We start from the raw sequence: 18407 nt of genomic DNA on the forward strand, positions 1-18407 counted from the left end.
TCTTCAGGGATTTTTGCAAGGATAAAGACAAGAGCAATACTTCAACAATAGGGTGTGTTTGCCAATGTCTGGCAACCAGAGAGGAATGGGATAAGAGGGGAGACAGTGGGTTGCAGATTTTTCCATTTCCGGGATGTAACCCCCAGTTGGAAAAACTCCTAAAGCATTGTGAGCAGTGGAGGTGCGGAGCAAGCCCTCTACTGGCTGGACTGTACGGTGAACTGAACTTTGACTATTACGTCTATACGTATACAAGGCGTGCCGATGCCGCCCCTCAGGCTCTCTTGGGCATGCACAGTGTGCCTGTATGACACGGAACAAGTGGACAACCTGCATGGCTCGCCCTAGCTCAGTGAAAGCACGCACAGGCCTGAGGGCAGGCAAGTGTCTCCCAGCCACACACACGTGCAGCTGTGCAGCTGTGCTCTGCGTTATCTAAAGTAAACTAACTTCCTTCCTACTCAAACTTCACAACAGCACTCTGGGATGCTACTGGAACTGCTAGGTATCAAGGACGCCGAATATGTACGGATTTAGACCAACACTTATGAAAAGCAGTGGCACTCTGAAAATTTGCCTGTGCAAACCACAGGATGGGTGCATGAAGAGCCAGCAATGGGCATTTTACCACTAGGATGTGAATGCCTTGCACCGGCAGGTGCTCACTGTACCACAAGTGCTAGCCCTTAAGTCCCTCGCCAGTGCGGAGGCACTGAGGTGTGTCTAAAGGAGGACACGGGATGTGGCAGGAGTGGCACTGTTCCCAGCTACCTCTGAGCTTCCCTCAACCTGCACTGTATTCATAAAAACAACAGCCTCAGCCTCCCCAGGGAGGCAGAAGAGGGCCTGTGGGATTAGGGTTCAATGTTAATTGTTAATGGTTCTTTCTTCTAGTCAAATGCTTAAGCTGTAAAAATTTTATATTTGTAAAGCACTATTCATCATTAAAAATTAGGAATATTAATTATTTTAATGAGTGAGAAGGCTAGGTGTGTTCACAGAAGTTTTAAACTGTTGCTAACCTAAGTATAAAACATTTTAGTCTCTTAAATTCCAAAGCCATCAGTCATCTTCCTATTATTTGCTTTTTTTCTAGAAGCTGAACATTGAACACTGAGTTCTACTAAAATTGTGTCTTTTTTGATCAAATCATCCTTGACCCATATATTTTTGTCATCCTCCTTGCTAGAAGAGAATGTTAGCAGTATACTCTGCTCAAATACAGAAACACAAGCCAAAACTTTCTCTATTAAATAAATGGAATTAAAAAAAAAAAAAAAGCTTTACAATGGAGAAAAAAACCCTGCAAGTCCCTTCTCCTTGTTTACAAGACTTAACACAACAGACTAAAATTCTTCTGGAGGGGGCCAAATGCCTGCTAGCCTGCTAATCATAATCTACTTTGCTAAATAATACTCATTTTGCCACTTTTATATATAACTACTTCTAATCAATACATAGTTAAAAGTTGGGAATTAGAAAACATATTCCTAAAATAAGTGTTCCGCTAGCTATCACTGACAGACTGCCATTTCTGAACAGCCTTGCAGCTGCTGTGGAGAGGCCTCAGACCCCTCGACAGAACTGTTCCTTCCTCTGCTATCCCCTCCCTACAACCACGGGTGGCTCTACACAAGGACTCTCATGGGCCCACGCATCCTGGCTGATGCCAGAGCCAGGGACTGTGACAACCTCCCAGCATCCCTGAGCACTCCTCACAGGCCAGGGCAGGAAGCCCCGTTCCCCGCGGGACACCCTAAGGCCCCTGCAGCAGGGCACACAAGGGCTGGCATGGTGCTGGTGCGGTGTGGCTACCTGGTGTCAGGGGCACTGCTGATGGGTTTGGGCAGCACAGAGTCACCACCACAGGGGCCGGGGCGGCTGGTGGTGCTCGTGGTGGCGGTGGTGGTGGCGGCGGCGGCAGCAGCAGCAGCAGCAGGGCTGCCGTGGCTCCGAGCATCGGAAGGCACGCGAGTGCTAAGACGAGAAGAAAAGCTTCAGGAACACAAGTGAGAAATGGAGATGGACTTGCAAATTGTTTTCAACTAAAAATAAAGCCATGGCATGGAAGTGAACATTATTTATAAAAATATAAAGATGCAAATTGCTATTGGAGATTCAGGTCTGGGAGTGAAGGAAAGGATAATCCTACTTTCAATGGCTTAAAAAAGAACTTCTTCCCTAACAAATCCTGTCACATAAAATGAGCTAGCAAAAATGACACATTGAAGAAAGGCCAGCACATTCCAGGAAGTAGTCTCACAGCTACATGTGCTCAGGGAAGGGAGACTAGAAGGTCACTGCGGCTTTCTCCACTTTAAAGGGATGTGCAGTGTTGTTCTGCAAATATGTGCTGTGCACACAGAATGTTGTTTTCCCAAGGCAATTTAAGAGAAAGAAAAGGAGAAATTTACTCCAGAGCCAGAAAGCATGTAGTAGCTTGGGGTTATAAAGAAGCTGAGAAAAGAAGTTATTTTAAAAGGTAGAGGCATTTTAAATGGGCATGTCTTCTTTTGCCACCAAGGCAATGCAGTATCTTTAAGACAGTGCAAATGAGATATTTAAAATGCAATGAACAGGAAGACTGAAAAACCACTGAGCTGCAGAGCAAGCACCCAGTTGTCGCAAGATCAAGGCATGCATGAAGAGAGGAACTGGAGGAGCGCCAAGTACCTGAACCCCTCTGGAGTTGGGATAATGAGATGTGGGTTAGGAGGGTCACTATGGCAGCGAGGCACCTTCACAGGACGGGGGCTGTTCCGATGAATAGCTGCCAGAGAAAATGGCAACAAATGCAACTTGTTAAAGAGGGTAATAGAAAACGTCAAACCCAGCACGTAAATGTAAATAGCATGCGGCTCAATTTTGCCAGAGACCAAAATAAAACCATCCATTTGAGTAGAAAATCAATTACTTGTACAAATAGTGTGAAAAACATCACCTTTCAGAAGTTAATAAAGCTGTATTTGTTTTTCTCTACCAAGTGTGTGTGTGTGTGTGTGTGTGTGTGTGTGTGTGTGTGTACCATTGCTGGAGCTTGAACTCCCAGCCTTGAGCTCTCACTCGTTTTTTTTTTTTAATTCATTTCAGTCAGGCCTATAGTTCCAGCTTCTTGCTGATCAAGTGAAGATTCTAGGCTAGCTTCAAACCATGTTACTAAGATTCAATTCTGAATATCTAGGATTATAGGCATGAGCCACCAACCTAGCTCAAAAACATTTATATAAATCATACTATGTACTGAACAAATGACAAAAGCCATTCTGAACGTAATTAAAATGTGGTTTATTTGACACTTTCTTAATAAGGAATTCTTTATGTCATCTACAGCCTTAAAAAGTTTGAGCTGTACAGATATTTCAACAGGCCCTATGTTTTTTTTGGGGGGGCAGTGTCATTTATTTCTGAGCACATACATTTATTCAATTATTTTAAGCCCAAGCAGATGGGACACGTTAACTTCTTTTCTCAGAACATATTTTTCCCTTTTCTTTTAAGTATTTTAGTAAATGGTAAATATTAAATTTGAGATCAAAATTTCAGGCTAGATAGAAATTGAAAGTTTAAAACAATATTACAGTAATTACAAAAATGCTCTCAAATCCTTGTTCTTGATAGCTAAATGATTTTTCTTCTATTTTTTTATCTAGTCTTTCTTAGCTGTTTTTAATGTACTTTTTCTTCACATTACTAATTTTGGTCCATATATGTTATATCTAAATGGACATCTCCTAGTTCATCGTTTTGTTTCCTTTTAGAAACATTATACAAGAAAGACAGAAGCTCCAAATTTAGAGATATGAAGTCCCAAGTTTGCAAAACAAAAACCAAGTCATTGTTAATAAAAATGTAAGTAGCCAGCTGTGCCTCTGATTTTATTATTTCAGCACACAAAAGCAATTCAATAGTAACAAAATTTTTCTTGTTTTTAAAAAAAAAAAAAGAGGCAAAAGCTGGGTGCTGGGGGCTCATACTTGTAATCCTAGCTACTCAAGAAGCTGAGATCTGAGGATTGTGGTTCAAAGCCAGTCTGTGCAAAAAAGGCTGTGAGACTCTTACCTCCAATTAACCACCAAAAACTAGAAGTGGTGCTGTGGCTCAAAGTGGTAAAGCACAAGCTTTGAGCAAAATTGCTCAGGGATAGTGCCTTGGCCCTGAGTTCAAACCCTATGAGCATAAAAAAAAGAGTAAAAATGCTAAGCAGGTGCTTATGGCTCACACCTATAATCCTAGCTACTTAGGCTGAGATCTGAGGATTATAGTTTGAAGCCAGCCCAGTCAGGAAAACTCACCTCCAAATAACCAGCAAAAAAGTATGTGGCTAAAGTGGTACAGTGCCAGCACAGCAAGAAAACAAACCAAACAAGCACAAGGTACCGAATTCAAAGCCTAGTACTGAAACACAAACAAAAAATATTTAGTAAGAATGATGTCATGCCAGGGGTGGTGGCTCACACCTGTAATCCTAGCTACTCAGGAGGCTGAGATCTGAGGATCACAGTTCAAAGGCAGCCTAGACACTAAAACCAGTCAGACTCTTATCTCCAATGAACTACCAGAAAACCACAAGTGGGGCTGAGGCTCAAGGGGTAGCTAAAGAGCTCAAGGACAACACCCAGGCCCAGAGTTCAAGTACCAGGACTGACCAAAAAAAAAAAAAAAAAGAATGACATCATTATGTCGCAAACACAGCTAGAACTACAACAACTACTGCAAGATGTTTTTATGAAGGTATAAACAACTGCACATACATGCTTAATATTCCCAACACATTAAAAAATTTTATTTTAAAAGGATGCATATTTAATGTTTCAAGACCGTAACATTTCATTGGAGAGGAAAGCCAACAACCAATAAACACAGACCTTCAAATTTTACTAGTAGTGAACAGATTTTTGTTTTTTACAGCTCCACACAGGGCAAAGCACATAAAAAATAGTAGAAAAAATTCAGTATCTCTATGATATCTACAATGTAGTACTAAAGAGAATGAATTAGATATGTACCTTTGATATGGAGGGGTTTCAACAATTGTCAGGTTAAAAAACAAAAACAAAACAAAAAAGCAAAACACAAAAAACAAAACCGAAATTTTATTATTCAATATAACTCAACTTTTATACAGTAAGTGGTTCTATACATACTGTGAGATTACATGAGAAAAGTGGAGGGTAGAATGGGTGAGTATAATTACACAAAACACAGGACACACAAGAAGGGTGTGGTATATACACACACCAGGTTGTTCTCTTACTTCCAGGCTCAAAAAAGGAGAGGACGTAAGCAAGAATAATGACAACAGAAGACAGGTGATGTTCCAGATTTCATCACCGTCTCTTTGAATGAAAGAACACAAAACTAAGCTATTCCTACATGACACTAGAGGTCAGTCACCACACCTATTCCTCTTCAAGTGGGGGACACGAGAGGTCGGTTACCACCACCTATTCCTCCTCAAGTGCCCCACTGGATGCATTCTGGGTAAATTCAATCAAAGGCATCAAAGGAGCCACCCTAAGTCTTAGGTTGTCTGTCAATGCTCAGAGTGGCTGAGGGGACAAAGGGCCACTTGGGCACACAGAAGGTACTACAATGTCATCGTGTTGGCAGCATTTCAGGTGACAGGCCTATGGGAGAACTACAGATTGAGGTATCTGATTACCTGTGGATTATGGGACTATGTGATATTTTGTCTTTGGTGATTCCCTTGGGTGTTGAAAATTTTCTTAATAAGTATCATCCATGCTTGTAATAGATTGCCTATACTGTAACTATTCTATAAAGAAAATAAATTTTTAAATAGTAAAACAAACCAAATTCTATTTATGAGAATGGGCTTAAGTCCATCAGTGTTTTATATAAACGCTTCAATAGTTTTACAGATAATAACTTTTATTTTCATAGCTGACTTAGGAGAAATAAAGTTTGTCAAAACAGAATTTTAAAGGTTGAGGCTGGCAAGTACCCTTTCAGAAGTACAGGTGTTATCCAGCATATGTACCACTTAGGAATTTTTTGTATATTCTGGATTCTCATTTGGGGGTGTTCTTTTCATGTGAGCATAATTTTGTTTTATATACAGACAATATCAAGAATGACATGAGACAGTCTTTTCTTGACATTCTGTCTAATGTTTTACCATCACAGTAAAACTGTACGCTAAGTATAGGTGAGAACTCCAGCACTTTGACTACATAATGTGATCTTCTCAAAATCAAAAACAAACTGGAATTTACTACAAGAAGCAGAAAAATAGATATTTAGGAAAAGATAGAGAAAACCAAGGTTCTTCTCCAAGAACCATGAAAGAAGAAGCAGAGAGACCATGGACCCACCGGCAGAGAGCAGGCTCCTATGGTACTTCTCCAAAGATTTTAACAGGAAGAGTAGATAGAATGCAGTACTGCTATAAGGGAAAATAAATAGTTCAACCTTACTGGATACCATGAAGTATTCCATGAAATTCTCTCATACATGGCTCATCACTGTTATTTTCTTGTCTCATATCATTACAAATGACAGTAATGCCAACATGGTTTGCTCATGGAAATCAGCACGCTGTAGGAGAAATGTCTTACCAAGGTACAAACCTGTAACGGGACTGTGAGGCTTGCCAATGACGTGCCCGATGCACTCATTCATCAAGGCTTGTAAGCTCTAACAGTCAAAGGAAAACAGGCAAAGAGATAAGACCAAAAAGTGTACCTATCATTGCATAAGCAGCACAATTTAGGCCTTCAGTATGTTTTAGAGAAAACTGTCTTGAGAAAATATCTTTCAAAGTTAATTTAAGAGGAAACTGAAGAAAAAACATAAACACATATTGTGCATAACTTAAAATAATATACAGAATTACATTCATCAAGTAAAGCTAATGAGCAGTCAATGATATATATACATAAGCAAAGGACTTTTAGTGTAATAGGAAGAATAAAAGATTCAACATTTTGAACTGATGGAACTTGAAACAACAGTAGTTCTATTTAATGGGCATTATGTTCTTCGGTGATAGCTAGGGAGAAATAGCTAATCCTATTCTTCATTAAACGTCCAAAGCATTTTAGATGTGCAGTTGCTTACAAACACCTTGACAGTGACGTAACTGAATATCACTGCTACAGAGACAAACAGCACAGAAGGCCTTGCTGTGCTATGAAGCCTGCTTTAATTTGTCTTTATCATTGGGATTACAGACGCAGTGTTTAAAATCATCATTACATACAAAATGTATTATCAGGGAATTGAAAACTGACCAGCTTGTTTGTTTAATAGAAAAATTTAAGTATCCATACCAAGAAGTCATCTTCTGGTAAAGCTGAGATGAAGGCGGGCTCGATAGCTTGCAGGAAATCAAATCCTTGGGTTGCCCACCTGCCACGTAAAAAAAAAAATGTGCAGTAATCACAAAGCAGCCATGAAAATATTACCACAGACTGAAACAGACTGACAAGCTACCATCCAGGAGAACATACATTTTTCTTGCCTTTATAGCAATACCTGGGAAGAATATGTTTATAGTGAGGCCTTTTGGAAAAGAATAAAACAGCATTGTTTTCAGTTGTTTATTTTGAAGCCAATGGGAGAGAGGGATGCCCATCTGAAATGCACGCTAAAGAAAAAGTTTATATTTAGTGAGGGGAGAAAAAACATTAGCAGTCAAGAAGACTTGTCGATTGAGAATGTGAACTTCCTTCATGATAACTTAGTTGAAATATATATGTTTTATTAAAGAATTTATTAACATTGATTTTTACATCATATTTCAAATGACATGTTTAACAAACAGGTATTCAAGAAGGGAATCTCTATATACAATGACTGGCTCTTAGATTTTAGAACATAATCAAAATCAGGCTGAGGGTTTATTATGTCATACATACATAATAATCTACGTAATAAAACATTACGTCTATAGAGTAAAATATATTTTTTCTTCATGTATTTTTATTGTAATTAATAGAGGGTTATATTATATTGACCAGATAGAAGGTACATTACTTCACAAATATTGATACCCTTTCTCATGTCATGGTCCCCATTTCCCTCCCCTCCTCCCCCTGCTCATCTTGATTTCCCCCCTTCCCTATCAATAGAGTGAAATATATTTTTTAAATACTGTCTACAAGTTACAGAATTTTTCTTCCTATTTATATATTTTTACATTTAAATAAAGCTACATCTCCTTATTAGAAGTGGAAACAGCTATGGACCTAAGAGTGAAAGGCTTTGAGTACAGCTCTAGTACTGGCACACACACACAATAAAGTCCTGATCACCCAGGCACCCAAGGCTCATGGCTGTAATCCTAGCTTCTGAGGAGGCTGAGATCCAAAAGATCATAGTTCAAAGTTAGCCTGGGTAGAAGTCCACAAGACCCCACCTTCAAATGATTTGCTCAGAAATCTCATTTCCCTTACAGAAGCAAAATATTCCCAAGCCCACACGCAGCACACAGAAAAGGGAGGCTGGGCCATTACCTGGGTCTCGTTCCTCTTCCACTCTCACATTTGGTCAGGACATAATTCATCCACTTCCGAGCAAAGCTTATATATTTGTCTCCTATCTTCTGCCTAAACTCTCCAGACATCAAACGAACAACTTCTTTATGATACTGTAAAAAGATTTCATGTATATGAAAAGCAGGAAGCAAATTATTATAGTAATACCTACAACACTATAATACCATGTCTACCTAAAATGTCATTTTCTTATATATCCTCAGGAATGTAAAGAATGTCTCAAAGCCCAGGTTTTTTTTGTTGTAAGTTTATATTAAGCATATACCTTTATGATATTAAGAAAGCTTTAAATACAGTAGACAGCCAGCAGCACAAAATAAAACCTGGGCAACTGACAGTTTGGAACAAAACAGTAAAGATGGCATTCTTGACTGGGTTATGACTATAATTAATATTGAACTTGCTGTAAAAGATTCATGCTTTCTGTATATTACAAAGCAATAGCTAAGCCCCAGTACAGTTTTCCCCATTTTGTACCTACTTCAAACCCAAAGTTGTACCCCTGAATCCTCGCTTCTCGGTAGTACTGCTGCAGTGTGACAGACTCGGACTCATCCACTTCAGCATCAAATTCTGTCGTAAACATGAGGTCCACTCGGTCAATGGCATCGCTTATTCTGTTGCAGAGCTCCAGGGCATCATTCTGAAGAAGCCAAAGCCACAATCAACCCAAGATGGAGCAAATTACACAGCACAGTACAGGAAGAGTTCATTCAAACAGTCACATATAGTCACTGCAATACATGGCTGTTGTTGAAGATGACTTAATACAGAGGAAATTGGATTATTTCCATTTTCATTGGTAGTAGGCATTTTTAGTAGCTTATAAAGTGCAAAATTAACAAAAATTCATTTAAAACAATAATTCCTAATATAATCTGTTCTTGAATAGATGTTGGTATTTTCAGTATTTCTGTGTACCAATCACCACAAATATTATGGCAGTGTCTAAAGTTTCAGTTATCAAAATGGAGGACATAGAAGATACCACCATATGGTGCCACCAACTGATAGTAGAGGCCAGAGACCCCGCCAAATATCCTACAATGCATAGGTAACACCCCACAACAAAGTATTATTATATCCTACAACATATAGGTCATACCCCACCATGAAGAATTATTGGCCTCAGATGTATGTATGTCAGCACAGAGGCTGAGAAATCATTCTCTCTTGAAGCAGTACCACAATAGTTCAGATTTGGTCTCTCTTTCCACCTGGCCTTAAATGTAAGTACATGTGAACTTATGTAAGCATGGTATCTATCAGACAATTGCCTCCCCCCCAAATCATTATACAATGTCTTTATAAAATCTTTTATTACTCTGGGAGAAGTAGAAAATAAAATCTGATATAACTCCACAAATGCTGTGCTCACTCTAATCCACTAGTCATAGCTCCTGTTACTTTCCACTGAACACATGAAGGTCCAGCCAAAGCAGAACAGGGGACACTTAGTGAGCATGACTTTGATCTGTGGACACTTAGGTCCGGTACCAAGCTGACGTGCCACCACGGCTTAAGTCCCAGAAGCTCCTGGGAGGTTCACCCTCTCCCTTCTCTGTACTTCAGTGGGGCCATTCTGATCCTTAGATTTACCATCTCCCTAAACTCAGTAAACATCTTCAAAATTTTGTGTTCTCAAGAATACACTGGCTAAAACTAAATGAAAAGGCAGTCTTTTGCTGTGGTATTTGGTTAAGAGTACAATCTATAAGAGATATATCGACAAGTTTTGTCAGACTGACAAAAGAAAAATAGTACATCAAATGATGTAAATGTTTAGGGACTGCTGCTCCTTGAGCTGGGCACCAGTGACTCACATGTGTAATCCTAGGGAGACTGAGAAGAGAACAGTTTGTGGCCAGCCCTGGCAGACAGTTTTTAAGACCTATTTTCAACAACAATAATAAAAATCTAGACATGGTGACACATGCCTACTATCCTAGTTATGATGGGAAAGCTAACACAGGCAGTTGTGCCCAGAAGCCTGCCTTGGTAGGAGGAGATCTCAACAATAACCAGACTGGCACTATGACTCAACTGTGAGCATACATGCCTAACAAGTGTGAAGGTGTGACTTCAAACCCCACCCCCAAAAAGCAATCATACCTTAATGTGACTAAGAAAGAGCTGATGGCCTGCAGGAAAGCATAGAGGAGAGCAGGACTGATAAATGGATATAAAGTAAAATGTTGAAATCAGGGGGAAAAAGGGAGGGCAAGAGGGAGGGAGGGTGGGAGGGAGGGAGAGTGAGACAGAGAGGGAGAGACGAGAGAGACAGAGAGAGGATATGAAAGGCTTTGGTTTATCAAAAACTTCTAGGGACTTTGCCCCTATCTACAACTGATTTTAATCATGATGGTTAATCTGGCTCAATCATTTGTTAAATGAAGCAACTGACATGGAATACCTCTAATAAATGCTAATGGAGAAAAAAATCTGCATTAGGAAGGAAGAGGCCTAAGTTCCAATCTCTGATCACTAATAACTGGCAATGTGATCACTATACAGTTACCTAATGTCGTAATGTCCTACTGCCTCCTATTCTAAAGGCCTGGATTCAGGAAAGACCCAGGCATTTCTCACTGAGGTATCTGAGTATACTACAATGAGAGAAATGACAGGAAGGACACTTTAGAGTCATGGTTCTCACATGACATGGCATCACACCATTTGACTCTACCACAGTGCTCTACCCAAAGGCAAGGCCTTTACTGCTAGAGCAGAGCACAGTCCAATACCTTGAGCTGTTGTAGAGCTTTGGCGATGACCGGCTGACTGGATGTCTGCTCATGACGCAGAGTCAACAATCCCTCGATGGACTGCTGGAAGGCTTTCCTCTGACTTGTGAGGTGAGCAGATTGCATAACAACTAGAAGAAAATTCTCTACCTGGAAGGAAAACCAAAGTCTAAAAGCAAACTAGTGACTGCTTTCCCATGTCTGTACAACTCTAGTCCAAAGCTGCCATCCTCAGCTACCAGCCAACAGCCACTTGTGAGCCAAGCTTCCCCGGAGCAATGCACTGCAGTGGTCCCCAACATCCTGGTTCTTCCGCAAAGGAGAGAAGAGCCCCCAGGGCCTGAGCAGACACAGCCACTTTGAAATGCCCCCCCACCCCCCCGCAGTGCTGCCAGTGCCCACTGTGAGTGTGCTGGAGCTGCACACGAAGACAGGAGAAACAGAAATACAAAGAAGACCAGATCAGAGGCCTGGCAGAGATCATCGCCAGCACTGCATCCCTTTTATTCTTCAAAAGACGGCCACCACAGTATTTTCATCTGTATGCTACACTATCTTTACAGTACCAAAACAACAAGGATAGAACAGGAGGCAGAAGAGGAGGCTTGGAAACTAATGGTAAGGAGCTGCCATCCGTCAGGAGAGGGTCAGTGACGTCATGGCTGTGGTGGTGTCTTGGGAGCAAGGGCTTCCACTGTCGGGGCTAGTGACACAAGCTGGTAGGCTGCATGTACACTAGTTGTCATACTTCTGGTTCAAACACAGGAGTGGGTGGTGTGTCGTTCACTCAGACAGAGAATGTAAGGGAAAGCACAGGTGTGTGAGGTGGCAGAAGATGGATCCTGGCATGACTGACTCTGGTCAGGCTAAGCTCCAGGCACACGTGAGAATTTAGCATCACTGTTCCTAAGATGATCACGGATAATGTGAGACGGGTCCTTCAGAAATTATTCTGGATCCCTGTTTAGTAAGTAGGCCTATACTACTCTCAGTAGTAAAAGCCAAGAAACAGAGCACCTGGGCAGTGAGGATTCTAGAACTACCAACTGCACTGTGAGATGGTTCTTTATACATCCTAAGTCTCTAACCTGAGTGCATGATTGAGCGGAGGAAAGACATTTAGGGGGAGAAAAAAATAGTAAGAGGATTCCAGACAGTCCAGTATAATTGAACATAATTACAGAACTTAATGCAATATTTGAATATAAATATGCTGCAAATTACCTCATAAAGCCCTGAGGCATATTTCTGGGAGGTATATACGTTAAAGCTACTAGTAATTCACTTTTCCTGAAAGTGTTCTAAGTAGTGGAGGTAGGTCACAACAGAGGGGCTGGGAGAACCAACCTGCATATTTTTCAGGGTATCAACAGTCTCCACCTGAGGCACAATTTTGACAGGCTGAGCTTCCCACGTGCCCCAGCTATCATCTGCTCGGTCCCCATGTTTGGTGAGAAGCAGATAGGCATCAATGAGCACATCATCAGGATCCTTCGAGCAGTCCTTCCCTGCAGCAGCATTGAGTAACTGTAAAATAATCCCCTTCTCCTCAGCCAACGCGTCTGGAACAAACATGTGCAGGTGTTCTAACCCAGGAATCTGTACCTGGAAAAGGAATAACCCATTCTTAAATTAAGGAACACTGTACATACAGAAATGTTACCTACAAAAGCAACTAGCTGGGCAAAATAGTGCACAAACTCCTATAATCCTGGAAAGCGGGAGGCTGTGGTAGAGGGGTGATGGGTTCAAGACCAGGTAGGTTCTATACACCAAGTTCAAAGCCAGCATGAGATATATAATGCTGGGGCAAAGGCGTATGGGAGCAGAAAAAGACAAACAGATTTAAGAAAATAGATGTGGGAAAGGCAATCATCTGAAGAGAGAGGAACTGTTTAGGGTGCCTGAAGGAAAAGGGAAGGAAAGAGCTGAGAAGTCCCTGCAGTTATAGGATACTGCCTCGCTCACTTTAAACAACAAAGAAGCTAATTTGATGTGTGTGATTGGTGGGGGAGTGTAAGAGAATGAGCCTAAAGCAGCACCTTCAACCGGTGCTAATCCATCTGTGGATACCAAGGGGCCGGTATCACAGAAAGCCACAAGCAATCATTTCATCCACTGCTACCTGCAGTCCACACATCCATCCTAGCTCACTCCACCTTAGCTGGACAGAAGTTCTCCAGTGACAACACCACAAACACATTCAAAAATGTTACATCTCAAACAATTTTAAGAAGAGTAAGAATGGAATTAAAAAGTAATTCTAAGCCAGCTGCTAGGAGCTTATGCCTATAAGCCTACTTAGGAGACTGAGATCTAGAGGAACAGGGTCTGAAGCCAGTCCAGACAGAGAAGCCCATGAGCTTCCATCTCTAGTAAGCAGCAAAAAGATAGGCTGGAGGCATGGTCAAGCAAGCTAAGCAAGTTCAAGGCCAGGAGTTCAAACCCCAGTAAATAAAATAAATAAATAGAAAAACAAAATACTAACTTTGAGATGCTGACATCAAAGAGTAATGAAAAACTATTAAGTTGCTTTACAATACAACAGTGAAGGGGCCAAGAATGTGCCCTAGCATGCCTGAAGCCCCAGGTTTGATTCCTCAGTACCCCATACACAGAAAAAAAGCCAGAAGTGGTGCTGTGCCTCAAGTGATAGAGTGCTAGCCTTGAGAAAAACCCAAGGACACAAGGACAGTACCCAGGCCCTGAGTTCAAATCCAGTACTGGCAAAAAAAAAAAAAAAAAAAGAATAGAACAGTGGAAAAGACAGCCATTACCATTATTTAAAATAATTTGATTGTATGAGCTCCAAAGACACTGAATCTTTTTTTTTGGTGGGTTATAGGCTTGAACTCTGGGCCTAGACAGCTGTCCCTGAGCTCTTTTAGCTCAAGGCTACCACCCTACCCTTGAGCCAATCCCCATTTCCGTTTATTGTTTTATAGAAGTTAATTAGAGATAAGAGTCTTAGGTCCTTTTATGCCTGGGCTGGCTTTGAACCTTGATCCTCAGATCCGCACTTCCTGCGTAGCTAGGATTACAGGAGTGAGCCACCACGCTGGCGCCATTGGATCTTTATGAAAAAGTTTTAGAACAAAGCACGGAAGGTAAAAAAACATGAAACATAATCTCAAATATTTACCTTAACATACTCCTTTGCTTTCAGAACATCCAGGAAGTCTCTAACTGGGGCAGAGAGCACAAATTCTGCAGCTATTTCCAGGTCCTAGGAGGAATGACAAGGAAATCTCTTTACAGTAAGCTTCCTAAAATGTACAAAAGAAACTCAAGAACAAAACCAACAGCTAACCAGGTGTGTGAACTCACCTTTCTCAACATTTTAGCGAAGCCCAGTGCTTTCGAGGCTCGTTCCCTAGCTTCGTGGAAGAGCTCCTTGAGGGCCCGGCTGATCTCTATCACAGACCTCCTGCTGGCAGATGGAAATCCGTTAGTGCGTCTCAGGATGCAAGAGGTACAGGAACAGGGAGCCACAAGAGGCTCCCGGGCCCGGCCACAGAAACCAGCAGACTGCCTGCTTTCAATGGAGTGAGCAGCCACTGGAAATGAACCCAGAATGTCACGAATGGAACACAAACTCTAGTAAAGCCTGATAATGAAATCTCTAGAAAATTGAGCTTCTTGTTATTAGAACATAATTAAGGACCCCTTACTGTGAATGAGAAGCTTCTGAGTGTTCTAAGTGCATTTTCAATAATTGCTTGTTCCCCTTGAATGCACTCAGTCTTTGATAGTCAATTCAGGACCTGATTAAAAAGAAATATGTGGGGGGGGTATGTAGTATAAATTCTATGTGTACATATGGTATGTTATATATTGCCCATACACACATACATACACCACATGGCAAGCGTTTAACAACCAGCTCCCTAAACACCTCTCAGGCAGCCATGCTGTCTGTGAGGCAGGTGTGCTGCCTTCCTGTCCTGACACCTGAGCCAGGGAGCCAGCTGCATTACACTGCAGCATCAACAAGCCAGGCCAGCATCCTGGGTCCTTCTTACAAACAACTGGAACACCGTGAGCCATGTTCCAGTTCACCATCTTAGTTCGCTAATGCTCATGCTCCCGCTGGACCTACCACATCAGATCTCAAAACTAGAAGCCCTACAAAGTGATAGATTCTATCCCTCAGCTAGTCACTGATTTCTCCGATGGGAATTTCTTCTTTAACCTCAGCATAAAGACGCCCAGACATCTCTGGAACCCAAAATGTGTTTTATATCAAACTTGATGGTGACAAAAAAACACTGTAGCGTTGGATAAGTCAGTTTTATCTGAGCACTTGCTAAGATTGAGTCATATATTACATGGCCACAAAATAGCTATTTGACTGCAATATATACTGAAGAGAAATAATAATTTCAATGGTTTCACTAAAATAGCATCTGTACAGAACTGGAAAAAAATCAACAGCTGAGGCCGAGAGTTTGCTCTAGTGGTAGAGTGCTTGCCTAGCATACACAAAGACCCAGGTTTGATTCCTTGGCACTGCATACATAGAAAAAAGCCAGAGGTGGTGCTGTGACTCAAGTAGTAGAGCTCTAGCCTTGGACAGTGCTCAGGCCCTGAGTGCAAAGCCCAGGATTGGCAAAAAAAAAAAAAAAAAAAAAAAAAAAAAAAAATTTCAATAGGTGAAGTAAACACGGTTTCATATACTTATGTATAAAATTTAACAGAATAATCGACGCTTAAAAACAAAAATGTGGCCAGGAGTTTGGCCTAGTGGTAGAGTGCTTGCCTAGCATGCACAAAGACTTGGGTTCAACTTCTCGGTACCACATACATAGAGAAAAGCTGGAAGTGGTGCTGAGGCTCATGGGTAGAGCTCTAGCCTTGAGAAAGTCCAAGGACAGTGCTCAGGCCCTGAGGTCAAGCCCAGGACTGGCCAATAAATAAATAAATAAATAAATAAATAAATCTAATGTCATTAAAAGGTAGAAATGACTACACAGACATTTCAGAAAATACAGGCAAAGTCATAGTTAATTATATTCATTTTCAGTCAAGTTTATTCCTTCTAAATGCACTGAGTTCACTTTCAAAGACAATTCCACATAAATCACATGCAGACAAGACAGAAATAAACAATCCATGGGGTCAAATCTCCAGATCCCTCCAGTCAATATAATCTGGTCTGCATGAAACTCAAGACCACAATTAAAACCACTCTTGAAGGGAAGCGGAGGGGGCAGGGAGACACAGCCCACCTTATCTCATCAGAGGCACTGCTGTCATCAGCACTGCTCCAAAATTCAGCGCAGCTCTCCTGCAGGCCAAATTCTAGAAAGCTTCCCGTAGATTTCAACAGCATCCCTGCAATGTCACTAAGGAAACACGAATAACAAAAATAAAGCAGAAGGAAAGCTGTCCTGGAACTGAAACAGCTCAGCCCATAACACAGCAATTCAAAAATCAACCACACTCAACATTAGAATATATGATCAGAATTAATGTGAAAAGATAGGGTGCTGGAATATAACGTATATACCTATCCCTGTTCTACTACCATAGTCTTTCATTGTAGACGTAAGTCTTAAATGATATTTGTAGTAGCTGCATGATTACTACAAAAATATTTCCTTCTAAATGTTCAAAATGTCTCAAATAAGGACGGGTGCTTGGTGAATGTGATAGAAATATGTATGGATGGAGGATGGAAGTAGGATAATGAAGCATACTAAAAGTTGTGTAAAAAACAGGAAGAAAGGGGGATAAGAATATCACAATAAAACGCTTTCATACGATTAATGCATACTGATAAAGAAGCATAAGAATAAAAGGCTTCTAATGATTAGAAAGCAAAGTCAGAAAATGTAACCATTTTCTCATTTTTCTCACATAAGCTTTTTTTTTTTTTTTTTTTGCCAGTCCTGGGCTTAATAAGCTCAGGGCCTGAGCACTGTCCTTGGACTTTCTCAAGGCTAGAGCTCTACCCTTGAGCCTCAGCACCATTTTTGGCTTTTTTTTCTATGTATGTGGTACCGAGGAATCGAACCCGGGTCTTCGTGCATGCTAGGCAAGCACTCTACCACTAGGCCAAACTCCCGGTCCCTCACATGATAAGCTTTTACAGATGATAAACATGAAATACTTTGTGTAGTTCTCATTAAATAAATAACCAAAATACCAGTTTAAAATAGGCAAGCATATTTTTAAAAAATCTAAATAACTGCAGTAAAAACTTGGTAACCGTTCATAGATCTCAATAACATTCAGGGAAAGGCACTTCTGACCTAGTAAAGATCAGGCGGCCATAAGCAATGTCAGATGTGAGGAAGGCCAGCGATGGCGCTGAGCAGAAGGAAAAGTGTTTTGGTGTCCAGAGACCTTCAATGAGCCTTGCTGACAAATGCCATCTGTGAACAGGAGGCAGCGGATCCTCAGGGAAGAAATGGAAAGGCCAGGGAGAACAAGGCAGGATGAAGGCAGGAAGGAATGTTGAGCAAAAGCCAGGTTCGTTAATAAGAGACTGTCAGACCTGTAAGGAGCAGAGGTGTTGGTGCTGCAACGACAGGTCCATGAGACCAGAAGCAAACAGGAGCCTGCGATGGGGAAGCAGGAAGTGTAAGAGGAGGGGGAAAGATGTAGGGAGAGGAAGCAAAGGAAGGCAACTATACAGTACTTCAAAATATCCCTCAATGCTTTGTGGCAGGAAGCTAAGAAATACTTCCGGGTAGGAACTTTTGATTTTAAACAAGCTATGCTAGATAAAGACCTGAAGGAAGCGGGTTAATGAGTCAGGAAGGCAACTGAAAAGAGTCCACTGTCGGGGCTCATGCATGCAAAGGCTCAAGCAGGACCGTGCCCAAAGGGCTTAGAAGGGAGGCGCTGGGCTACAGAGTGAGAACAGCACAGGAGGTGAGGACGAAAACTGAAAGAAGCCTGCCTGTGGCCAGCATTAGGGGCCACAACCTAGGCTTTCTCACTTGACAGAGGAGGAGTCTGATAGGCCACTCCGCCTGCGCTGGGGCTGGGAATCAATGGCAGGAGATTGGGGCAGAAGCAGGAAGGTGCTGAGTGCTAGGCATGGATGGCAGCCAGAAAAAGCGGGGCAGTCAGCAGAGGCCCACGTGCTGGAGAAGGAATGGGGGCTGGTTCCACTAGGAAAACCTGCCACTGCCCC

The 18407-nt window shown here is 41.5% G+C and overlaps 1 protein-coding gene across 8 annotated transcripts in view; it reads right to left on the reverse strand.

Moving 5' to 3' along the window:
• The window catches only part of Map3k4 (mitogen-activated protein kinase kinase kinase 4), a 57701-nt gene that overhangs the window by 15453 nt on the left and 23841 nt on the right, over positions 1-18407 (reverse strand). For 2 of the 8 annotated variants that reach the window (XM_090337863.1, XM_090337866.1), the window contains exons 6-16: positions 16492-16608; positions 14591-14693; positions 14406-14489; positions 12611-12868; positions 11264-11413; positions 9001-9162; positions 8478-8611; positions 7293-7371; positions 6579-6657; positions 2674-2770; positions 1816-1977 (exon numbers count right to left, since the gene is read on the reverse strand). In XM_090337863.1, the coding sequence (XP_090193989.1) occupies positions 1816-1977; positions 2674-2770; positions 6579-6657; positions 7293-7371; positions 8478-8611; positions 9001-9162; positions 11264-11413; positions 12611-12868; positions 14406-14489; positions 14591-14693; positions 16492-16608 (1425 nt within the window). The remainder of the gene's footprint in view (positions 1-1815; positions 1978-2673; positions 2771-6578; positions 6658-7292; positions 7372-8477; positions 8612-9000; positions 9163-11263; positions 11414-12610; positions 12869-14405; positions 14490-14590; positions 14694-16491; positions 16609-18407) is intronic. The other 6 variants (XM_090337865.1, XM_090337864.1, XM_090337861.1 and 3 more) reach the window with 6 other exon arrangements.

This window comes from Megascapheus bottae, chromosome 8, assembly GCF_031878675.1.
Source record: "Megascapheus bottae isolate mThoBot1 chromosome 8, mThoBot2.hap1, whole genome shotgun sequence".
In the NCBI taxonomy this organism is placed as follows: Eukaryota; Metazoa; Chordata; class Mammalia; order Rodentia; family Geomyidae; genus Megascapheus; species Megascapheus bottae.